At 36.6% G+C, this 26,740-nt stretch overlaps 1 protein-coding gene across 1 annotated transcript in view; it reads left to right on the top strand.

Moving 5' to 3' along the window:
- LOC131370316 (thyrotropin-releasing hormone-degrading ectoenzyme-like) overlaps window positions 1–26,740 on the top strand; it is a 154,780-nt gene that overhangs the window by 86,108 nt on the left and 41,932 nt on the right. Inside the window, exons 7-10 of the mRNA XM_058417577.1 lie at window positions 8,095–8,232; window positions 11,169–11,234; window positions 19,067–19,132; window positions 26,204–26,391. Of these exons, the coding sequence (XP_058273560.1) occupies window positions 8,095–8,232; window positions 11,169–11,234; window positions 19,067–19,132; window positions 26,204–26,391 (458 nt within the window). The remainder of the gene's footprint in view (window positions 1–8,094; window positions 8,233–11,168; window positions 11,235–19,066; window positions 19,133–26,203; window positions 26,392–26,740) is intronic.

Genomic DNA, 26,740 nt, shown 5'->3' with positions numbered 1-26,740 from the left:
TATAAATAAATGGAAAGATGTTGTGATTCTTGAAAAAAAAAAAAAGTTATCTCCTAGGCTCTCGAAACTTGCGAAACACACATGTAACATCATTTTGGTAATACATCATGAAGGGGAAAATAAAAGTGCTTTTAGCTATTTGAGACAGATGGTTGATGACTTGCACCAGTCAGATAATGGATAAAAAATACAGAACAGTTAAAGATACCATTATACACAATCAGAGCCTATTGAAAACTTTGAAAAGTCTATTTGCCCCCAGTCCCCAGAACAATGAAACGTGTCATTAGAATCACACTGATACGTTTTGGCCATGCACACCATTAGCATGGCCGAGGAGTCTACATAAATAAAAAGCTCCCATGGCCATTGTAAACTATACTTGATACATTGATGTTTGGGGCAGTTTTACATGATATGGTCCAGGAGCTCATTGAACATTGATGGCATTTGTGATTTTATATGATTATATCTATTATATCATCATTCTCATTTATACACACATTCACACCTATTTTGAGCAGGGTAATTTACCATAGCCAATCCACCCAATAGCATGTTTTTATGAGTTCACAATTCCCCTGAGGACTCTAGATCCTTGCCACTGAATAAAATAATAATATCAAGAAGTTCTGTGTAGATGACTGCACCAAGTTCTTTCTACAATTGTCATCCAAATGTGAGAGTCATTACACCAAACTCACCCACAAAGAGCTGATATGGCTGCAGGTTTTTACTCCAGCCAAATAGGTGGCAAACTTTTTATTTGATTGGAGACCAAGATGGACAAAAAAATTTCCATTCAAATTCCATTTAGTTTGAATAAAAACCTGCAGCCATATCAGCTCTTTGTGGGTGAGGCTGGGTGAGTGAGCCACATATTGCAAGCAAATCCCCTGCAATAGGAGTATCTAGTGGATGCATCATAAAATAGTTTATGATGACCAGTGTTTTGCAGAAAACATTGCCTTACAAAATTAAAGATGATGCTGATTCAGTTATATGGTACATGAGTCATGTGATGCAGTAATAGCTGGTTGTGTTCATTGATGGAGGATCTAAAATCTTATATCGTTTAATAACCTGACAATGAACTATTTACGCACACCTTTTTAATCACCGCTGATGTGTTGCAGATGAAAAATATTGGATCATGCACTTGAAGTCTAGAAAGCATTTCACTAGACAGACAGACAGACAGACAGACAGACAGACAGATAGATAGATAGATAGATAGATAGAATCATCAGTATAGAAAGTATCATCTCTGGCAGACTCTGAGATACTTAGCAGTATCAAGCAGAGAGCCTCCCACATTCAGTTGTGCCATGTGGGTAAGACACTTCTATCCACCTCTATCAGAGTTAAAGGCTCAATAAGGAAAACTTTGATTTGTGTTTATGAACCAAATTGCTGTTTGGAGCATCCTGTCTTCTTGATGAAGGTAGACCAGGTGCTTAAGATGGTACCTCCTACTGACTCAAGAGTGTTACTGGAGGACTTCATTACACATTTGGGGAATGATGAAGAGACATGAATGGGAGGAATAGACTTCTGGGTCTGAACATAAGCAATAAAATCTTAGACTTTTGTGACAGTCAGTGATTGTAAAGAGAAAAAAAAATAAAGTTGTTCATAAGTATACAAGGAAACAGAGTCCAATGAACAGTTTGTGGTTGTGTCATCAGACTCTAGGCCACATATTTTGGACACTTTATGCTGACCCTTTCCCCCTTTTTGGGGAAAAAAGACTGCCTTAATTCAAGTACTATTTGTCAGACTGTGAATCTGGAAAAAAAAGAAGAAATTAGAGATAAGCTTATAAACATTCACAAGATTGGAAAAGGCTACAAGATAATATAATTAATAATAGAGTGCTTGGATATCCCAGTGAGCACCGTTGGATCAATTCTGAGGAAATGGAAGCTGCATCATACTGCCACTTTCTAGACAAGGCTGTCCCTCATAACTCGGTGTCAGAGCTAGAAGGGGAATTGTGAGAGAAGGCACAGAGAGGCCAGCAATCACTTTGAAGGAGCTGCAGAATTCAGTGGCTGAGAGTACAAGGAGATACTGCAAGACAACCTGCTTCAGTCTGCTAAAACGCTAGGGCGAAACCCTCAGCTTTCAGCAGGACAGTGAGCAACACAGGAGAGGTTGAAGAATAAAAAAAAGATGAATAGCCAAGTCAAATCTCAATCCCATCAAGAATCTGTAGCACTGTTTGAAAATTGCGGTCTACAAGCACCATTCAAGTAACCTGGAGCAAATGGGTGAAAGTCACTCCCAAATAGGGTGCTTGTTTTGTTGTGTCCATGTTCAGCATTGAATTTCTTTATCATGTCACACTTCACAGTGGAGGTTAATGGCTTATATGAAAGTAGACACTCAGTGCTTTAGGAATGTATAGTTCAGTATAAGCTTGGTAGAGGTAATATATTCATAGAAAAGTATAAATACATAATATAAATAAATAAATACCTAGATAAGTACTTTTATATGTATTAGCTTGTTAGAAGCAATATATTTATAGAAAAGTTCAAAAAGGTTTTTTTTTTTCACAAATAAATGGTGATATCAAACTTGTTTCATTTCCGAAAGTGCCTGTTGAAAAGCGTCTAGGTGTTATCTTCAACCACTAAAATTGGTGGCCGTGTAAGGTGATACAAATAGAGGTAGAAAATGTCTCACATTGATAGCCAACACTGTCCTGACTAATTTTGTATCAGGCTTGCAGCATTAAAATAATTCATTTGTTTATACTGATTAAAGATATCTGATGTGTCAATTTCCAAAAAAAAGTTGGTTGTTGGTTGAAAACCCCATGTTGGCTCCCATTAGTGATGTATCAGGTATATCTTGCTGGATGGAGAACCTAAGGCAGATGTGGGACCTACTTGAAACATTATATATTACAGTTTGCTTGGGAACATCTTCAGAAGGAGCTGGGATTTTATTTTGATTTTGTTGCTGCAACAAATCATCTCTAACAGGGTTTGATCTTCAGAGGATTGATTGACCAATAACTATTTAAATGTTTTGGAATATAGTAGAGAAATTTGGGCTTTTGTTTCAGTGGTCCATCCATCCATCCATCCGAGATTCTGACTTGTGATGTCAGGGATTGGATGTTAAAAGGTATCATGTTGTAGATGCTGTATGTTTTAAAACTATTGTTACATTGCCATTGCAGCAACTGTAGATTGAAATAGAGTTGAACGATGGCTGGTATGTTGTCATGACAACCATCATACCTGGTGTGTTGTGTTCTAATTTAAAAAGCTGTTTAAAGTGTTTTCACTCCTTAAGCCTGTTAACATGTTAAATATAGGACTGAAAGAACTGATTACACTTCGCTTCATATGCAACTGTTTTGTGGGATGTAGAAGTGAGGTGAAAAAATAAATGTTTTTACATCGTCTCAGCCAGAACCCATGAGCGCAATTACAGTCCATCTTATCACACTACATATATATCTCGTTTTTTTCATTACTCAAATATTACAACAATCTGCACTAAGCTACATGAAATACAATTTGGACATGACAAACACTAAATCTGCTATAGTAAAATGAAATTCAACAGTTCTAGCAATTAGCGTAACCTGGGCAAGAGAAAACACACTTATGTTGAAGAGGCTCTTAATGCAGTCATCTGGCGATGGACAAAATCACTTGAGGCTCAGGGGATGAACAAATGGAAGGAGGACCTGCATCAGCATAACAAAAAACACTGAGTGAATCGTGATGATTGTGTTCACCATTCTGGCACTTTACGAGTCACGAGTCAGCCACAGTTATTTAACGCTTTAGGCTACATCTGTGTTATTAAAAAGTCATGATTTGGATCAGGCATGCTTCCAGCTATGCTGTTTTCTGTTGAGGGGTTCATCCTCTCCTATTTTTTTTTTTTCACCCACTCAGTCCCTGCATTTATCACATTGTTCGTTGTTTATTTGCACACCTTAATGATGATCACCCTGTGAGGCTGTAGCAAATTACGATAAACACATACAGAAATGCATTTCATTAATTGCTATATTTCAGGGGTATTTGGCTTTGTCTTCTCAACTGTGGGATTTTAGACACTTTTCAGCTCATTTCACTTGCTGATTGTGTCTGTTATATCTGCCTAATTTGGACAACACACTTTACTGACTCCCACTGATTGTCCTGATTTTCCCAAGTGACATTAAGTAACATTTTAGCCAATTACAGAGTAAATGATACCTAGTCTTTCTAAGAATTGACATCAAGCTTAAAATACTCAATTGTGTAGCATAAAAGTTCATTAGATAAAGTGGCTCTGACCTTTTGTTAATTAACAACGTACAAGAAGGCTTCAATGTAAACGATAAACAACATACGACAACAAGAATGTGCTATAGTGAGGTACTGATCCAACTGAACAGCTTGAATGAGCCTTCTCAAGTGTTCTAAACTGTACAGGAGGGAGGACAATACGTCCAAAAGACATTCCCTCAATTGGTGTATTGATGATAGTGTTGGAAAGCACTGTGTAGCACATTGGCCCAGAATCTTGGACTAAGTGCTCAAGTGGGCAGAGATCTGGTGGCTGTGAAGGCCTTGGCGTGTGATTTATATTATTTTCATACTCATAAAACCAGCCCTTCTGCCCTGTCAATGGAGACATTGTTATCCTGAAAAAGTCCTCCCACACAGGCATATAAAAGTTTTATAATAGAGTAAGTGATCAGATGTGCAGTGACCCTTTCCTGTAAGGAGACAAGTTGACCAAACCATGCTAGCACAATGCTGTCCTCACCATTCCGGGAAAAAGCAGTCATTCCACCAGTTTTTATCACTTGTGTGCAGCTTACTCTAAGTAAGAAATGCTATTATACAGTTTTCTGCTTTGATCAAGTTCTTCACTGATGGCAAAATAAGACAAACTGATTTTTAGAATAAAATTAGGTTTGAAATCCGAGCTTATTCCAAGACTGGAGTGACTCAGACAGCATGTTATGTTATATAAAGTCTAAACTAAGCAAAATCATTAGCTAAGATGGATTATCAAAATTATTCTTCATTGAATGACTGATTCAGCCTATAAAACCATATTGAATATTCAGGAGATTAGCACTCGCAGCTTGTACTCAAGAATGAGTAAGAGGATGACAGATGAAGAGCAAAACTGATACAAAGCTGTTTCGAGAGCTGTTATTATCTCTATTTCAGGGTTGTGTTTGATTTTAAGGAACAAGATATTTCTGATAAAAAATGTGCTATGAAGACCTTAAATGACCCCCACTGTTATCTCCCTACAAACGTCACTGCAGAACAACCAAGCTGAAATTCAAGCTGGTCAAGACAGACACATTAGTTACTAAATCATTTAAAAAATTGTCACCAAACTGAGTGATTGGTCACTACTGATCCTGTTTGAGCTCATTTTGAACTACAAAACATATTTCCATCACTTTATTTACAGTGCAGAAGGTATAGCATCTGGCTAAGCGAAGGTAAAGATGTTTTTAAAATCTTTCTGCACCAGTGTTCTCCGATCTCCTGGTGAGGCATTAGGGCTGCATGCTGCCAGATGCATGGGTCTAGGTCTCTCATCTGCTTTTAGCACTTTACTTTCATTTAAGAGTCAGAGATGAAAGACTCTAATTGAAATGGCACTGGGCATCGTCACGCTAATAAAAGCATTTACTGGCCAGATGGAGACTCTTTTAATGCTGCTCATTTTATTATTAGTAGTAGTATTGTGAGAATAAGAAAATCTGCACCTATACAGAAGCTCTCTCTCTCTCTCTCAATCTCTCTTTCCCTCTCTCTCTCTCTCTCTCTCTCTCTCTCTCTCCTCAAAAAGTTATGACAGTCTAATTGCAGAATTTACTACAGACTCACTGGAGTGTCTCATTTCTGTAAGATGTATTCGGGCTAGAGATTTTGCCAACCCTGGCTATATTTCTGATCTCAGCTCTGCACCCCAAGGGATGTAAAAACAGCAACATGTGCAAGAAATGTAGAAAAATGCTTTTGCTAGCCGAATTCTGTTGTGACTACACATTGACAATCATGTTCATGAACACACATGAGTTTGTGTGATGCATCAATAGGTGATTAGTGTACACAAATGCTTCATAAACAGTTTTGACCGAACAGATGGAACCCTGATTGAATACAACACAACTGTTCCTGACATTATTATTAATATATCATGGTACTTAACAGAATTTTAAACCTTTCTTGTACTGTTTAATATCAGTTATATGACAACCTCACTCTCTCTTTAATCTATAACCAGTGGTTATAGATTATTCTTACATATGAGCAACTTCATTTCATTCTCTAAACACATTTTTTCATTATTTATGTCATTAGCTCACCTGTCAATTATAGGTAGATATTTGCATACCATTCCTAGCTGTAAAGAATGAGCAATTAAATAGATTTTAACCGTTTCAGATGAATTAATAAAAATTTTCTGGCTTGATAACCACCCAGAGTTTTAAACCTGAATATTAACCAGTGCGTAAATGTAGGACACGATCTTCTAAAATACACTGATGTACTTTTCTAATATCATTATAGTGAAATATGGTAGAAAAACCTCCCATTTTGACATGCGCTATTGAGCGAATCACATTTCCCATTACATTGTTGCCTTATCCAAAGGTAACTGTGCCATGCACTCAATTCTATTAGAAGTAATTTCACCCTACATTAGCATCCATTTCTTTTAGTAATAGAAATTTGTTGATGCATACTCCTCATGTTCACTCGGTGTTATTGGTATAGATTTGTGTTTTAGTTGGCTTTATTCACTCTTTTGTATTTCTTTGCTCTATTGTTGAGCTGTTCCACATTTTGCTATGTTTTGAGAAGAAAAAAGAGAGAGAGAGAGAGAGAGAGAGAGAGAGATTTGTCTAAGAAAGAACTGAACTGGAAAATTGTTAAAAAGTGCAAATAATTACAACTAAGCCAGATTGAACTGCGCTGTATTACATGTATGTATATATATATATATATATATATATATAAATCCTGTCTGTCATTATAAAATGGCAATTAATATCTTTAGAAATGAATTATTTTCTGTATAATGTTTATGTTTAATGTGTAATGTATAAATTATCTAAAGTGTAATATAACGTGTGTGTGTGTGTGTTTGTCTGTCACTATAACATGGCAGTTAATCAATCAATTATTTAATCAATTAATCAGTCAGTGTTATTGGTATAGATTTGTGTTTTAGTTGGCTTTATCCACTCCTATGTATTTCTTTGCTTTATTGTTGAGCTGGTCCACATTTTGCTGTGCTTTAAGACAAAAAAGAGAGGGAAAAACAGAGACAGAGAGAGAGAGAGAGGGAGAGAGAGAGAGAGAGAATATCAGAATATTCTGTGCTTAGTTGTACAATGTTGTAACACTTCCAAATTCATTTCTAATGTGGAAAAGCTTCACATGAAGAGCTTCCTGATGACACTGTAAATGTTCACAGTGCATTATAATGTCCATGTTTTAAAGGAAACATTATCATTTTAAATAATTCATTTTGTATGTTATTAAACTTGTCAATAAAAGGGTGTTATAATGAACAGCCAGCTGTATAAATGTTAATGAGACAGTAGAGTTTGTGTAGAAGCATTGCCAGCTGTTTTAAAAATGTTGCTGTATGCAAGTCTTATACAGAGTTGCCCTTACAATTTCAAGTATATACATCAAGTATGGGTTTTATTCAGGTTTTTACGGTAGTGGAAAAAGCGTCACTCTGAGCTCATATAAATGTTAGGATTTGTGTGTAGGTCTGTATGGTACGACTTGCCTAATGAGGATTTATTTTGCTATACTTGTCACCTTTTCTTGACTTCAGAAACACCACAGAGTTGTCAGTTACTTTCACATGCCTTTTAGTGATAGTTATTTATATAACTAAAGTTTCCTCCTGCTCCATTTAAGTATTAAAATGTTATATTTTAAGTTGCCAAGGCTCTAATGGACAAAATATATTTGGAAACGTTTAAATAAAAAAAATCTGTATTATAGAATATCAGTAAATGGAGGAATTGAAGTGAAATGAACTTGTTTCTGTGTGTGTGTGTGTGTGTGTGTGTGTGTCCTGCAGGAGAAACAGAGATTCCTGACTGATGTTCTTCATGAGGTGATGCTACTGGATGGTTTGGCAAGTTCTCATCCCATCTCTCAGGAGGTTTTCGAAGCTGCTGATATTGATCGAGTTTTCGACTGGATTGCTTACAAAAAGGCAAATGTCTCTCCCGCATTTTGCTCAATAGGCTTCATCAAGAATAGAAGCAGAGGAGTTGTTCAACCCAAAAAGTTCTACAACTGTGCTATTCTCTTGAAACTGTTCTGTTATTCTAACATTAGTCTCAGCTCCTAGATGAGCTTTATTTATATTTCCCAAGCAAGAAGTTGATTTAATTTCTGATCCTTTTAGATTTATTTACATTTTCCACAGTTGTGTTTGAATGTTATTGGAAAGTAAACATGATACTCTTGAAAGTATCCATTAGTTCTTATTTATTATATATATTCATTATCTGCAAATCTTACAACTAAATAAATAAATAAAAATAAGTGTATTAAGGAACGTGTTGCTGATAACATGCAACAAACCTGGGGTTTTAGCCAATGTTTCATCCGAAGAGTCACACATCACTGACACACAGCTGTTATTAGCAAAATTCAAGCTGCATGCATAACTTTTATAGCGTTTCTGCATAGCTTTTAAATCCGTAGAGACATTTAAGGTGTAACACATGTTGACCTTAAATGTGAATACAACCCAGATAGAGCAAATAAGATTAGGAAAAAAGCAAAGGCTATGGAAAGTTAAAACAAACATTACATGCTGCATAACAATACAAACTAATCTACTCAAGTAAATGTTAAAGTACTGTTTTAGAAGTAATCCAAAGAAATAAACAGGCAAAAACACTTTAGATACTTTTTTTTCCCCCCAAACAGATAAATTAACCTGACAATCCATAACTAGAAACCCTAACACCCTTTAGTCTCACAAAATAGACAAAAGTTTATTAGAGAGTCTTTATATTCAGGACTTTATTACAGAAGTTACATAAGTTGTGCATTACATTGTATTCATGTATGACTGGATTAAACATTTGGGCTTATTTTATTTTCTTAAATTTGAATGCAATGAATCATAGTGCCATTCTAAGTGAAATAATTTAAAACATTTTCCTGCCTGCAGGTGAGCAAGAGCATAGTTCAATTAAACCTATTCTCTAATATGAGAAGAGGAATGGTTTGAATAACAGAATAAAGTGTCAGCCTAAGGGGAGCAAAAAAAACAGATCACGCTCCTCGTCGCACTTGGAAGAAAAAAAGGAAAATTCTTAATTTACTTGCATTTGGTTTTAGAATATATATATAGAATATAACACAAAAATGTCAAATTAACATATACTACATATGTTCTGCATTAGGTGATAACTAGGTGTCATGACTAGGTGTCATAAAGAAGAAAACTGGATCAGGGAATGAGAAATGATCTGAGCCATTAGAAGAGAGTGAGATCTGGAGAGACGCAAATATTTGCTTGCTCAAACAACATTGTTAAGCATCATCTAATTTTGTAAACCAATGACTTTGTAATTTTAAAGCAGCACGTAGAGTCTGTATTTAAAAGTGTATGGTACGGCCTGGGGCCACTAAGGAAAGTGATTCTGTTTGTACTAGATGGCTGCTTTGATTATAAAAACAAATTCACTGCATGATTAACTTCTCTTTAACTTTAACAATGATAGTTATACTCCGAGTCATATTATATAAATCGTATTACGGCTCATACTGTAATGAACTGTGTGGTTTAAAGCAAACGTTTACATAAATAGATTCAGGTTAATTGGCTCTGGAGTAGCGTGACAGAAAACATTCATCTGGACATCATGAGTTCGAATCTCTGGAGACAAGGGACCGAAACTGGCTGTGGGTGGAAAGGATGGCATCATTTCTCTGCATTGTCAATCCCAGCATCGCTAGAAAACTCTGGGCTTCTGTGAGCTTGTGTAGGCTGAGGAGGGCAGATAGGACTTAAGGCTTTCCTACAAGGGTGTTACACGGTCCTGTTCCAAAAGATAAGGCTGGTTTTCTCCATGTTCTTTAGAGGAAACAGAGGACAGAATGCAGCTTCTCTGACTGGTAGCTATTAAGTGACAGGGGAAAGCTGGCTGGTGGGTGGGAACAACAATACAGTACAGGGTGGGGTCTGATTCTATTATTAGTTAACCAGATTAAGCGAAGGAAACAAAAAGTAGGTCTTTTGCCAACTAATACTATTAAAGATTCTGGGAAATTGACCAAGAAGCAAAAGTAAGGTATTTTGCCAACCAGTACATCACTAAACTTTCTGTGAAGGACAAAATGTCTTTTATCAAATAGCTTGCAATAGCATTTTTCTACCAGGGTGAATATTGTGTGCTTCTCACTTTAAACAAACATGTCAGAAATGATTTTGGATGTATGAGTATGACACAACATAATCTTTATTTTTTTAAATGAACAGAACTGTGAAGGTGATGTGTGACTTCATGGCCAAATGTTTGGACACACCTGACCATAACACCTATATGTGCTTGTTGAACATCTTATTCCAGATTTATTCGCCTGTGTTTGCTGTTATAATGAACTCCACTCTTCTTAGTGGAAGTCTTTCCACTACGTCAGATATAATGTTGGAGTGTGTCTGTGGGGATTAGTGATCATTCAGCTACAAGAGCATTAGTGAGATCAGACACTGATGCTGTAAGAGTGAGGAGGTCTGGGGTTCAGTCGGTGTTCCAGTTCATCCCAAAGGTGTTCAGTGGGGTTGAGTCAGAGTCAGGGCTCTGTGCAGGACACTCCAGTTCTTCCACTCCTTAACACCTTAACACACCATGTCTTCAGAGAGCTCAGGGGCTTTGTGCACAGGGGCATTGCCATGCTGGAACAAGGTTTGAGTCTCTTAGTTCCAGTGAAGGGAAACTGTAATGTTACAGCATGCTGAGGCATTCTAGACAATTTTATTCCTCCAAATTTGTGGCAACAGTTTGAGAAAGAACCACATATGGGAGTGAGGGTCAGGTTTTTACAAACATTTGGTCATAAAGTGTATGTATTAATGCATCACTGATAAATTAGTGTAAAATGGTATGTGTGTTTGTGTGTGTTCTGCAGGGAGCTGCACTGATCCGCATGTTGGCGAATGTCATGGGACAAGCTGTATTCCAGAAAGGCATCAATGTAAGTGAGCAATAAACATCTTTCATCTCATATCTCTTATTTGCTAATTGTCTATGTCTTAACACATTCGCACCAGGACATTTCTTTCTGCTGCTTCATGCTGAAATAAACAGCTCTTCTATTTTACCAAAACTTTAATGAAACACACTCATTAATGTATCAGAAATATGTGCTTTTTAACAGATCATTAATTGAATGCAAATGAATCAACCCCATATTTTCTTATTCAATCTCTCAGAATAATTTTCACGATGTTTTTAGCATGAACACAACCTATTTGTACAAATTAGATGTGTGTTGCTGAAAGCTGTTTATGTATGAGACATTCTGATTTGATTGCTGACTTAATAACATTTTCAAAAGCTAATAAGGTTCACAACCCTCAGTCACCACATGAAGAAAACAACAACAACACGCTAATGAACATTATTAAACCCTTTAAACTCGGTTAATCTGTTATTCATTTTGGGCTTCAGAAAGTACTCTGATCTATTTGGTGTTAGTAATAACAGACTAATAAAAAAACAAATAGAATTTTTTTTTTTCAAATCTATACACAATGATCTAAACAGTGGACAGAGAATAGAAATTACTTATATGATGTAGCCACTTTATTAGAAATCTCGAGCCGAGCCACAAAGCAAACACAGTGGTGTTACATCGCTCATTTCCACTTCTGTATTTTCATGTGTTTGTATTGTTTATGTTGCCACATGTGTATTGATTTGATTCATGTCCTGTCTCCACCCCTATATAGTCTTTGGCTGTTACTCTCATGTCTTGATTAGTCTCTTCTGGTTTGAGTTTTCTCCTTGATTGGTTTGTCTATTTAAACCCTTGGTCGTCTTGTAATTCCTGCAAGGTAAGTCAATTTACACCACGGTTCTGACAGTACCTTCTAGCCATCATATCACTTCATGGTTTTGACCATTGCTCCTGTTTTTATTTGCCTTGCACATCATATCTAGTTAATTGGTTACCTGACATATTGCCTGCTTTTTGGCCACAAGTTTGCCTCACATTTTCAATGCTTACCTTTATCATTATTGTGACTTATATCCACCTCCTTGAATCATTTGTGTCACTACTATTTTGTTATGCCCATTATTTAAATTATTAGCTCAAATGTCACATTGTACATTCATAAGAATTTAAATCATTTTAATTAAGTTTAGTGTTGCATATTGCTTTAGAGGGCAACTCCACTGAACTCCTGTTATCATCCCACTCTTCCTCAGACTCATTTTGCATAAAATTGTAATGGCTACATGCTACTTAACTGCGAGGTGATGACCTCTGTACTGCTAGTAGATTTTAAAAGTCCATTGAAGCAACATCAACACCATGTGCTTTTCCCTCCTTGTTTAAATAAAATAGCATTTTATTCCAGACAAATGAGATAAATGGCCTCATACAGACTTAAAATTTTGGCCCAACAAGTAATTATATGTATAATAATTTGGTAATTTATGATTATAATAACCACACAGTCTTATATAGACTTACATATGTTTACAAATGATATGAGCCTTCCTTCTCTCCTACGTGACCGCTGTGAGTCATACCATTTCGCTATGTAATTAATGTTTGTTTGTTTGGTTCTTTGGTAGTAAGTGTTATTTCCTAATTGCTTATACTGCAGAAGTATAACAAATATGGCTATTATCCTCCTCAAACTGCTTTTGTGACCAGGAAAAAGAGAAAACAAGTGACTCAGAGAAAACAAGTGAATGTTTTGAAATATTTTCATAGTTTCATTTCTGACCACAAAGAGGATTACAACAGCGTCAAGACTTTGTTGAGCGTCTTGAAGTATGACGAGAGTGGCTAGGAGGTCTCTCATTCCTGAAGGGTTTCCGAAAAGGTTTTCCTGCCAGTTTTGTCTTTAAGACAACAGAGACACCAAAGCACACTACCAAAAGCGGGACTGGTCACAGCAGACTGAGTGAGTTCACTGTGGGGAGAAATAGCATCAATTGGGAGTCAATGGTGGACCCGGAAGGTGCTGATGCCTCACTGAGCATCAAATTTGGCATTATGAAACCTGTCATAGCACTAGATATGGAGTTGGCAGCCTTAAAGTATCTTCAAGACTTATTTCCCAAGATGTCTGAGGGAAAAGTCAAAGCTGGGTGCTCGTCATTGGACTATAGATAAAGTAGATCCTGGAGTGCAAGGAGCTCCCAAAGAAGCAGCTCACTAGGCAGGAGAAACCAGCTTGAGATGCAGTGGTTCAGAGTTTCCTGGGTTTCCTGGTGAAGAACTACTGTACCAGATAGTGGACTTAGGATGTTTCTCAAAGTCTATATCCATGATGTTTATCTTGATTCACTCAAATAGAGCATGGAAGCCTACTCTGAGGAGCAAGGCAAGCATTTAAAATTTAAATTGCCTTTATTTGTCACATATACATTACAGCACAGTGAAATTCTTTTCTTCACATATCCCATCCTTGGGGTTGGGGGTCAGAGCACAGGGTCAGCCATGATACAACACCCATGGAGCGTTAAGGGCCTTGCTCAAGGGCCCAATAGTGACAACTTGGCAGTGCTGGGGCTGGAACCCCTGATCTTCTGGTCAACGACCCAGAGCCTTAACCACTTGAGCCGCCACTGCCCTCAGTGCCCCAATATAACAAGATGTACTCATTTCTAAATCTTTTATGGTATACTCACTTTTAATTCTTTTATGTTCATTTTTGTGTTACTTTAGTATAAATAAATGTCAGTTTTGTTTTATCTTTTTTCAACGAAGATTTCAAAATTCCTAAACCTAAATTTCAAAATATCATGGGTACAAAAACAAAGTTTGAAGCACTTAATAGTCATGTTCTGTATATGTCTTATGCATAAGTTAATAGAAAATAACTCTTACTACCCAGAAACAAATATTATGCTACATAGTGTTTTAAATTCTAGACTCTTCCTGAAAATTCCATTTCAGGAAATATCGTTGTTGAATTTGACATTGATCAGGCATTACTCATAACATCGTTCAATAATAAATAAGTAGAGATCATTTATGTGACATTCAGGCCCAGAAATCATATTTCATTTGCATTTCAAAACACCATAAAGAAAGAGAATAAATAAAACAAAACAAGTTTGAGGCATTGTGAAAGGTCACTCTGCAACTCAAAAGCTATCTCTGCAACAGCAAGTCATTTTTTGATACAAACAGAATTGGCTTTGTAGTTTTTCTCTGTCATGAAAATAATATTTGAAAATCTCTATAGTTTAATACATTTTTGTCATTTTCACATTTTTACATAATTGCTGCTGTGCCCTCAGTAACTAGTGTCAGACAGATAAACATGTTTGAGTTGGATGGACAAGTGCAGTGATGCGTTCTGACAGCTTGGCAGTCAAATGCTCCTGTTTTGTTTTTTGTTTTTTTTCCAAATGTCCTGGCACATGGCTGTAACATCATCCACAACTTTAGGATATGTTTTCAGCAATCAATTAGAATCTGACATGGTTGCTTAGACTTTGTACAAATTTTACATGAGCGCTTTTCACACTTTTATGACATATATTTGCTGGTAAATGGGCAAAATACAATGTAAAAGCTGAGCTTTTAAAGCCACAGGGAGCCCTAATTTGTGGTTGCATTCAACATCCGTCGGGTAAATGCTGGTCTTGTGGACATATGACATGCATGGTGTCTTTGCTATATATATATATATATTATGGGTTAGGGTTGGATGATTATTGAGTAAAAGAGAATGTGATTTCCTGGATGTTGACTCAAATATATACATATATGCTTATGCCTGCCTGTCTGTAGATATGTTATGTAGATTCAGCTACGAGACTGAAGAATGCAGGCCTTGGAAATAAAAGATTTTGTTCTGGTGCTTGTATTTCCTATTTAGGTTTTAGCAAGCTATGCAGTGCTAGAGAGAGAGAGAGAAAGAGAGAGAGAGAGAGAGAGAGAGAGAGAGAGAGAGAGAGAGAGAGAGAGAGAGAGAAAGAAAGAGAGAGAGAGAGAGAGAGAGAGAGAGAGAGAGAGAGATTGTTGGCTGGCTATCTAAACCTCTCCCTCTTTCACTGTTAGCTGTTCAGACTAAGCAGATGCCAAATCGCGTAATGCTTTCGACTTTGGAGAGAGCAGATTGTTTTTGAAGGAACCATATGCTATTTGAATTACATTAAAAACTCCTTACAATCTCAGCATACTTTATTATTTACCTCCAAGTATATTCTTCAGTAACTGTTATTAAATTATTTATTATCTTTAGAGAAAACTCTTGAAGTTAGAAGAGGTACGAAGAGAAGTATGTTCAGCTGTGGGTCCTGGGAATTTCAGAGTTTAAAACACAAGATATGTTTTAAATAAAGTACTTGCTTAGTGCATTTTAGTACATTAAGATGTTCTGAATGGCTGATGCACAAGTTAGGATCAAAAAGTTTAGAGTGGCCATTTTGGGGTTTAAAAATAGGAGTTTACTGATGTGACAGATTTCGTGGTGGGTAAATCCAAGTATGTTAAATTATTACTCATACTAATACAAATATCCATGCACTAGATTGTTAGACAGAACACAGTCTGGATGCGGATCCAGAAATTTAATTCTAAAGATTAATCCAATCGCTTGGAGAAAAAAAAAAAATTGAGTGTGCTGCAAAATCTTGTGTGATAAGTGATAATATTGTGCCTATAGTCACATTTATATAGTATTTCCTGTTTCAAGGTAGATTAAAATCAAACAAATATTAGATACTAGAATATTAAACCTATATATGTTTACTCTATATTTTAAGCTTTACATTTTTTTCATTCGATTGCCAGATTGCTTTTCTTTCTAGAAATTCTGTCACATACACAACCGTACACAGTATAACATTTTGTGAAATGCTTTTTATTTTTAACGACTGTCCGTTTATAAAGGAAACCGAGCTAAAGATTTAAGAAAAAGAGTATTTAAAATAGACATTAAAAATAAAATGTAAGATATAAAATAGAATCTACTGTACAGTAAAGTGGGAGACTGTACAAGGGAAAATAATAGACAAAATAAAAAGAATATATGGCATGTGGTCACAATGACTGATATGTTGATATGAGTAAATAAAACTTGGGTGTTATATTTGGTTTGTTGTAATCCTGTACTAGGAAATACTAGAACAGTTTGACAGGGTTCAAGCTATTTACACTGGTTAAGTGTGGTTACTATCAGTTTGGCTACTATTGCTGACAACAGACATACACTCTGATATACAATGAGTTAATAACAGCAGTTAGTGCCTTCTTTCTGTTTTGCAAGGCATGTCTGACATATAAACTCCCAGCCAAACACAAAATTGCCATGTAACTAAAAACTTGGCTATAGATAATAAACACAAGGGACATCTGTATGATCATATGACGCAAAAGCGTTTTTCTGCACAAAGCCTTTAGCCTTAACGTGTTTGTAGTCTGCGGTTTTGAACTAGTTTTTCGAAAACTATGGCAATTTTCCTGCCATGTACAGGAACAATATAGGATACTTTAGCACAATGTACCTCATTCTAGCTGAAAGTGCTGTAGTGATTTACAGCAAGAAGAAGGAGAACGTTTTTTAACTGAATGATTTTGGTTAGAATTGCAGTTCTCCGTCTCTGTCACTGTTTGTTCGGCATTCTGTCCTTCAGACACTGTGTATGTGTGTGTGTGTGTGTGTGGTGGACAACAGTGAGGCTGTGGTTGACCCATCACCCTTTATTATATCTTTTTGCCCTGTGCTTCACTCTTTACTGATTGAATGCTGCTCACAAAAAACCAGAGAGATGCACTTTAACAAGACCCCGAGAGTCCTAAATTAGGACTGAGTGGCTCTAAAAGCTCTGAAGGTACAGCCTCAGGGTCCATACGAGCTGCCAGTTTTTATCTCCATCATGAACTTATCGCTTTAGGTATTTTTTCTTACATTTTTGGAATAAATGTTAGACATGTAGCTAAATAAGTATGAAAAATTACACAGTTACAAAAAAATGATTATGGATTCCACACACACTCATTCTTATAAATGTTGTTTATTAAAAAGGAAATATATAAAACACAAAAAATCCTCATGTATGTATGTATGTATGTATGTATGTATTTATTTATTTATTACACAGCAGTGCTTTCAAAATGAGCAGAAATCCTGATAGGTAAAAGCTGCTTTGGCATCTTTTGCCAGAGGCAACATTGGACCTTATGGTCATCTAGCCTTAGGGTTATGAGAGAAAGCACAACATGGATGGACACAGCAGTCCAGGACAGACCCAGTGAAACAGTGGATATGACTTTTATCTGCTTGATCTCCAGTACATTTCCCAGAATGTTCATTTCTTGAGCTCGGTCATGCCCTTGCGGTCATAGGTCACCGTGTCTATGCCAGTCAATCTGGGTTCAGGGGTTAGTGCCAGATCACTGGAGACTTACAATATCACTGAAAGACAACATGAAGATCCAGAAAATATAAGTAAGGAGCCAAAGAAAAATGCCTATGGAATAAAGCAAGAGAGTGAAAAAAAGGGAAAATTATTCTGCTCCCAAAAAATGTTATGCTGCTAATTTAATATATTAAAATACATCCAGCTTTTCAACACCCCATCATGGGAATTATGGGCTTCCGTAATGTAAACAAACATTTTGCTGTGGTGTCACTAATCATTCATTCTTAGCAAGAGGAGGAATCACTTGAAAAAGCTTATAAAGGACAGCTTCTGTATTTACATCTCAAAACTGGAAGTGTCACATTAAAAATGATGATGATGATGATAGTGATAATAACTAGTATTAGGTTAATAGTAGTAGTATTATCTGAGCTCTTAGGTCTGTGTGTATCTCTCTACTTTAAGTCACAAATGAAGTCCTGCCTAGTTGTCTGTGCAGCCACGAGCAACTCTTCTTGTTCCCGAGCCTCGTAATGACATTTTAACACATTCCCGCCTGAAGCAACAAAACAGTCTTACTTTTTAACACACACAAATCACGACAAACAACACCTACAGACGTCAGATTAACCCAGTCAATTTCCGCCGGAAGTTATACCTATAAACGTTTTTACAGCAGCAGCCTCAGGAAAAAGGTGGATATATAAAAAAAATATATATAAGTAATTTATCAACAGCAGCCCTGGTTGATCAATAAGGCCTTTCTTTGCCCTGCGAGTTTCATATCAGACCAACTGATCCCAATCACATGAGCATTAAAAAAACTGCTTTATTGGGGCCTGCAGGATCATAATTGCAGGCTCTGAAAAGTTATTAGCAACCAAATGACCAAATTTCCTTTTTCTCCTTTTATTGGTTTCTGAGTGCTCTTTCTCCACTGAATATGTGTAAAAGGAAAGCCTACTGGAGGTCTTGACTCTACATAGTCTTTAAGAAGATAATGAGGTTAAAATGTGTGTTATATCTGTAATGGAGTCTTTCTATCATGTTTAGCTGATCTAGAGCTCTCCACAGCCGAATAATGAAAGCTTGTTATTTTTAAATTTAAGATCGAGTGTTTTGTTTTTTTGTGGGGTTTTTTTCTTCTCTCATTTCCCCTTTTCGGAGTTTTATTTTCATAGATTAATGAGACTCATTCAAACGTTGAGAAAAAATGGCTTCTACCTAAAATAATTAAAAAATTATTATCTGCAGCATCTGTGATCCTTCACCACACACAGGTGCGCTTGTACTTGCCTTGTCTGCCTTGAAGTGTCAATCACGATTACATTCAAACTAGTCTGGCTATAGGCTAGATTTACAAGCGCTGCACTGAATTCAAATCGGGTTGTAATTGACGTGATATTTTCCCGTTTGTTTAGTTTGATGCTGCTGAATCAACAAAACATTTCCCTTCTTCCTGTTTTGCAGGACTACTTAATGACGCACATGTACGGAAATGCAGCAAGGGATGACTTGTGGAACAAGTTTTCAGAGGTAAGGCTTCAACCATACCGGTTAAAAATATGCGCCTGATGTAGTCTCAGTAACAGGAAAAATGGGGCTGAAAATGAGAGTGATAAAAGAGAGAAATGAGAAGATGGACAACGGGGGAGAGAGAAATAGAGAAATAGACAGAAATTTTTGTTATTCAGTCCATCTCCTGCATAGGTACGAAGTGTTCCTGCAGAAATGCAGCATCGAGGTCAGCATCCAGTGTGTATCTGTGCGACTTACGACACACACACAAACATACACACAAATCAGAAAATTAAATGTTACGGCAGACAGACCAAGGATTGCTGCTAAAGAAATGAAAGTGATCCATCTTTTAAAGCATGGCCTCTACCAATGGCAAGAGTTTAAATGAGGAGGCAAGTAATGGGTATTATCTCACCCTGTCTTCTCAATTTAATAAACACTGTTAAAACATGTAATGGGGATTGTGAGAATGTAGCTCATTATAACTATACTGTAATAATAGCAAATAAGTAGAAATCTTTTCTTTTTTTACTTCCGCCTTTATGCAAGCTATCATTGTTGATGTAACGTTCATGCAAACATAGCATTCATACCCATTTATGGGCTTTCCACTAACTGTGCCACAAATTTGGAGGAACAAAATTGTATAGGATGTCTTTGTTGCCAATAGTATATGGACATCCATTCTATTGTTAATAAATGAATAAAATAAAACACATAGACATACACTGACAGCAGAATGGGTCAAATGAGCTTATTGACTTGAAACATAGCACCTCCATAGGATGCCACATTTGCCAAGAGTCAGTTTGTGAAACTTCTGCCCTGTTAGATCTGCCCAGTGCTATTTAAAATGCTATTATTGTGAAATAGAAGTGTCTCATAGCAACAACAGCTCAACCCCAGAGCAGCAGACCACACAAACTCACAGAGCAGGGCCACCAAGTACTGAAGCACATACTATGTAATCAACCACTATCCTCTGTAGTCTCACTCACAGCAGAGTTTCAAACTGCCTCAGCACCAGAACTGTGCTATCGGAGTTTCATGAAATGGGTTTCCAAGGCCAAGCAGCTGTACACAAGCCTAAGATCACTGTGTGCAATGCCAAGCATCGGCTGGAGTATACAGAGTAAAGTGTAGAGTGGTGTAAAGCGCACTGCCACTGGATTCTGGAGCAGTAGGAATGTGTTCTCCGGAGTGATGAATCACACTGCACTGTCTGGCAGTCTAGTCTGATGGATGAATCTGGGTTTAGCAGATGCCAGGAGAACGCTACCTACTAGAATGTATTGTCCCACTAGGAAAATTTGGCGAGAGATAATGGACTGAGGCTGTTTTACAGGGTTTGGGCCCCATACTTATGGTGAAGGGTAATGTTATGGCATACAAAGACATTTTAAACAATCGTACATTTTCATCAGTTTGGTTACAGTTTGGGGAAGACCCTTTCCAGTTCCTGTGGCTCTGTGCACAAAGTAATATCTATAAAGACATGGCTAGACATGTTTTGAGTAGAGGAACTGCAGTAGCATGCACATAGCTCTGCTCTCAATCCTGTTAACGAATCTGGATTGATGGATGAATCGATGAGCTGTCGATTGAGAGCCAGGCCTTCTCATCCAACTTTAGTGCCTGACCTCAGAAAAGAGCTAAAATTCACAAAGGCACACTTCACAATCTTGTAGAAATCTTTTCCGGGAGATTCGAGACTGTTGAATGGAGGAGACAAGGCGGGGCAGTCGTCGGCAGCTGATTAGGGCTGAGAAAAAGACACAAACTATCTTCATCCATGAGTCTGGCTGTATACTTGTACTTGTTCTTGGCATGAAATCGCTCCAGGTTTAATCAGCAGTCCTGCTGTGATGACTACAAACCACAAATTGCTAAGCCCAGGTGAATTCTTCCAATCAGCAGTTAATTAGTTATATCATGTTGGCTGTAGGCGGTTCCATTATGTGAGAATTTTATACACGCATTCAAAATGAAAATTTTCCTGCGACTCCCATCTGCTACTATTTTGTGATCCCCAGGGGGAGACAAAACCCTCAGGTTAAGAACTATACTATACTATATTATACTATGCTATTCTATATGCTATACATATGCTATGCCTTTGTGCTTTCTTGAGCAGAATATATATATATATATATATATAAAGCCTAAAGTCAACTGATTATTCAAATGGTTTCAATTTATTTTTTTATATAGAGGAGAGGTTTCTAACCACTGCACCTCAGATAATTTATTTTCAGGTACTCAGTTTTGGGTCATTGTAGCAGGTTTTCCCTCTCCCCTGTTAAATACACTAACATGCAATGAAAGCTCCAAATGCTTGCTTTCTGTTTGCTTGCTAGCTGTATTTTAACCACACTTCATAGAGTATCATGGCCAGGGTAGCCTGCAGTGCTTTGGGAGTGAGCTTAAGAGATATTATAGAGAACGAGTACATAGACACATAAGCTTCAAATATCTTTTCAGCACATAAGGGAGGATTTGGAAGAGGAATACCATAAATACAGAAAGTTGCACAACCAAAAACAACATAAATGGCTCATGTTTGAGGCTAATTAGCTGCTAATGTAGGTCATATGCATTCTCCATAGTAATTTCATTGGCTGGAACGTTGAATTGTTTTTCAATACTGTCAAATAATAATAAGTCAAATGAGAATATTTACAATATACAGCTTATATGTACTACAGTGTCTGTTTCCACAAGAGGAGGCTCATACAAAAGCCTTAAGAGTGTTTTCACTGATTTTATATGTTTTATTTATTTACCTACAGTAATATTTTCTTACCACATATATTTGATTCAATTCTAAATTCTAATGCTACCCCTGATCCACATAACCTCATCTTTTTTTTTTACTTCCGAACATCATGTTAATACAGACCATCATTTACGCTGATATGCACTGCATGTTGTTTCTATACACAAAATCCAATTTGCTACAGTAATCTGCCAGTGTTAAGTGCCACAAAGCCTTTTTCAAGCCCAGGAACTGTGACTACACTTCCTTTAATTATTTCTGCTTGGCAGTGAAGCACTGAAACATCACTTTGAAAATTAATCTTAAGATAGACTTGCTTTACTTGCCATCTGTCTGCCTGAGAGACTCGATAGCTTTCCATGTGCCATATTAAACAAACCGTGACTCATTGACAGATGTGAGAGCCTGCCTTGAGAGGACTTTTCCCGCATAGTTTATGTACTAATACCGGAAGACTGAATTATAGATGATCCACATTAATCTCTTCTCGACTGTGCACACCTCATGCTTAATGTCCAGTATCACTGTCATTTAATTTCCTCCTTCAGTGAAAAGCATCCTTTTTACTGTCCTGAACTCACTTTAGCACAACAAACGCAAGGGGCTTCACAGCACTCCAGCATCACTGTTTTCGTTCAGCCAAATATCCCAATATCACTCAAGTCTTTATCAGTGAACAGTTGATAACAAATTTCATGTTTTAACTAGAATGAATTTCCTGGTTACACAGTTGCACTTTTTGATCATATAGTACACAGTTATAGAAGGGAAATGATATGTGTGATGTCTTAGTGGTTAAGGTGTTCTACTGAGGTTGTGAATTCGAATCCCAGGTCCACCAAGCTGCCTGTGCAAGGCTTTAACCCTCAATTGCATAAAATGGGATAAAATGTAAGATGCCCTGGATAAGGGCATCTTACAATGGCATTACAAGGGCGAATGGCAGAAATGTATATTTATAATCATTTTCTGGTGTCACCCAGATGAGGATGGCTTCCATTTTGAGTCTGGATCCTCTGAAGGGTTCTTCTTCATATCATCTCAAGGAATTTTTCACCACCACCATCACCTCTGACTTGTTCATTAAATGATAAATTTATACAATTTTTATACCCTGTATTTATATATTTCTGTAAAGCTTCTTTGTGACAATGTTCATTGTTTATACAAAGAAATTGTAATTGAACTAATGATTCTACATAAAATATTGCAATACCTCCAACATCCAATTACACAATTAATAGGATGGTAACAGACAGAAAAAAAAAAAATCAATGTACCTGGTGGGCTTTTGAAAGCATCCCACTTTCCATTAATGAGAACTCTTAGAACATGTTTGAAAGATCTAACAGATATTGCCTTTGTTCGCTTTGCGAGTGAAATATGTTCTTGTCTGGAAGAGCAGGTTTAGCTCCTCCAAAAATAATCCAATGTAAAACTAAACTCTGAGAAAGTGGATAAAAGTACCCTTATAATGAATAGAATGTAAGAATCCTTTATGTTCAACATCCCCATGCTTTTAAGATGGAGATGAAACAATGAATGTTCACTAATATCTTGCTTTTAGAGGCACCGGTTGTTACGGTAACAGCATGTGCGAGCTTTCCTTTGTAATATCAAGTATTATAGCATTTATGTTCGTGTATTAGTAACGTTAACCATAATAAAAAAATATATATATAGAAATCTGACAGAATTTAAAGACCCAAGAAGATTAGGTGCTTATGTGGAGATGGAGAGGAAACTTTACTACAACACTAGAATAGAAGCAAAAGGGCTACTTGTTTAAGTTTATCAGAAAATTTTCCACGCAGTCCAGCAGGAGGTCATTACTGGTATGCTTTGTAAAGTTCAACTCTTTTAAGATGATCAAAAGCCTTTTATTTAAGAGTTCGAACACCTAAAATTCATCTGAGATCTCTGCTTTTCATCTGGTGAAGTAATGAAGTGTGCGGTTTATAAGTTCTGAGAATAAGATTTGTGATCTTGTGCAGTCTCTCATGGCAAGAACATACTGTAAATGCCTGGATAAGTGAGACAAACGCATTTATTGGAGAGAGAAATGTTTTGCCAAGATGGAGAAGTTGAGATGAATGCTTGTTTCTGCTATTTTACACCCACAGTCTCAGTCAAGCCAGAATGAGAATCCTAGAAACTCTAAGACAGATATTTCTGTTGCAACTATAGCAATGTATGATTATACAGCTCTGGAAAAAAAAAATAAAACCACTGCTCATTCTCCAGATTTGAACCCTATTGAAAACCTCTGGAATGTCATCTAGAGGAAGATGGATGGTCACAAACCATCAAGCAATGCTGAGCTGTTTGCTTTTTTGCAAAAAAGAGTGGTATAAAGTTCCCCAACAGCAATGTGAGAAACTGGTGGAGAGCATGGAGCCAAAACGCATGCAGATCGGGGTTATTCCACCAAATACTGATTTCTTAATGTTATTTAGCCAAAGCATTAACACAATTTTGGGTTATTTTGATGTGTTGTCATTTCCTTTAAATATACACTCTGAATAACAATAGTTATATTTTGAATTCAGGAGAAATATTGTCAGCACAAAAAATGAAACAAAACTGTTCATCTCACCAATACATGCACCTGTAAGAAAAAAACATTTCTTATTTTTTTCCAGAGTATACCTGTATATGATATTATTTATATTATCAGCCAGAATATCTCAGTGCATTTCAAACTCCAGGCATAACATCTCTCAGGCATGGACAACAGAAGGTTTACCTTCTCCCAGCTTTTTTCTTTTTTTTTATTTACATATCCATTAACTATGTGTTCATTCAAAAGTGTAAATACTAAATCGGTGGGATGCCTCCACACGCCTTCTGTCACATAAAATATGTAATACTCTATGTAGAGTGTAGGCAGTTTGCCAAAGTGATGTGTGAAAAATATAATTACTATTGAACTGAAATGTATTCCTGAAACCATAGGACAGCACAGCATACTGATTCTCAACTGTTTTGCTTGTTTATTAATGCGATTGTTATATTTATATTTGGTAGTATTGATTTGAAAAGCAGGAAACCTCTGTTCATTCCATTAGTTAATAAACCCTTCCTCTCAGTACACTGATGTTATATTCTGCCAGTTAATTAACTGAGTGAATGGAGGTCTCCTGGATTCCAAAGCGAAATTAAAGCGAAATCGACTTTTTGGACAGTTTCAATCAGTATAAACAAATTAATACTTTTAGATTGTTATATGATTTGCCAGGACACTGTTGGGTTTCTGTGTTTAGCTGCTAGCAAGCAGGGCAGTGGGAATCCATGCTGTGCAAACAATTCACACTTTAACAATAAAACTTGTATCAAGATAAAACAGATACATATTCATAATTCTTATGAAACACTGCAAATTCTTAAAGCTCTTCTGATCAACCACCAGTGTGTAGTGTGACATGACAATGTGAAAATCAATGCGGAACACAAATAGTTTTTGCTCTCTAGCAAATCTAGTTAAGTAGTACTGTACTTGAAATAGAAACAGAATAGTTGAATATAATAGCATAGATGTCACAAGGCACAAATAATGTCCAGCAATCTTATAAATCCTTATAAGCTTATTTTTTGGTAATAATTGCTGACATTGTGCATTGTCCTCCTGGCATAGTCCTAGGGTTATGTTCATGAGGATATTTTGGTTTAATTTGATTTTGACATCCAATTTTGATGGTTATGTACTCTTGGTAAGTATGTACCAGTCAATCAGAGATGTTCCAGAGCAGAGCATCCAGATTTCAATGAACGTCACATGACTTGCAGTTAATAAATAAATAAATAAATAAATAAATAAAAAAAATGTAGAAAAATATGTAACATTTTTAATTTGTGAACCAAAAGGTGTTCGTGATGCAGTATAATGACCCATTTGCTGTGACATTAATTTTTATTTTTATTATTTTAATTTTGCTTTTATTTTACCAGTAAAATAACAAGCAGCTTGAGATTAAAAATCTCTCTTTTTTTTGGCAAAAGCATTCTGGCCAAGATAGGCAGCAGCACAGTTTGTGCAGATTTTAACAAGTAGCAGCCATACCAGTATCAGTACATAACTGAATCAAATAAAGCATCTATAGCCAGATGCTTTTGTCACTTAGCCATTTAAAATCACTTTAAAACACTGTTCAAACACACAAAGACATTGTAATAGGATGCAAGAGCATTTTCACCACTGCTAAATCTTATATTCAAACAACCAAACATGCTCCAAACACATACACTGCACATATGAGTAATCCTTTTTTATTCTGATGACTGTGACCTGGGGTGTGGCGTTCTGTGTACAGGCCATGCAGAGTGAAGGGAAAGACATCAACATAAAGGAAGTGATGGATGGGTGGACTCTCCAAATGGGCTATCCCGTGGTCACCATCAGCAAAAACGAGAGCCTGGACGACATGGTTACCATCAACCAGGAACACTTCATCTATGACATGGAAGCCAAGATCCGCAACCCAGATTTTTTCAACAATAGGTACAGTCTTGCCTATTTTTTTTAATGCCATGTACATAGCAGTCAAGATTATTGCTCTGAAAGTCCAGCTCATGCAGGAAGAAGCACCTGACTGTTTACTCATCTAAATCAATCACTTCTTATTTACCCAATAGAATGAGGTGTGCCAGAGCAAGAAATGCATTCATTTGTGCAGTGTGATAGCTTTGTCCAGTGTGTAATCTCTATGATTTGGTGCACTTGGGGACTCATCTGTAATAGCCCTTGCACAGGATATGTACTGAATATACAACCAAATTTATATAGAGTACATATAGAAAGGATCATTTCTTTATTATTAGGAAAGAAACAGGAAAAATGGTTGAGCACC

This window comes from Hemibagrus wyckioides, linkage group LG19, assembly GCF_019097595.1.
Source record: "Hemibagrus wyckioides isolate EC202008001 linkage group LG19, SWU_Hwy_1.0, whole genome shotgun sequence".
Lineage (NCBI taxonomy): Eukaryota > Metazoa > Chordata > Actinopteri > Siluriformes > Bagridae > Hemibagrus > Hemibagrus wyckioides.
This window is presented reverse-complemented; position numbering and strand designations above follow the sequence as displayed.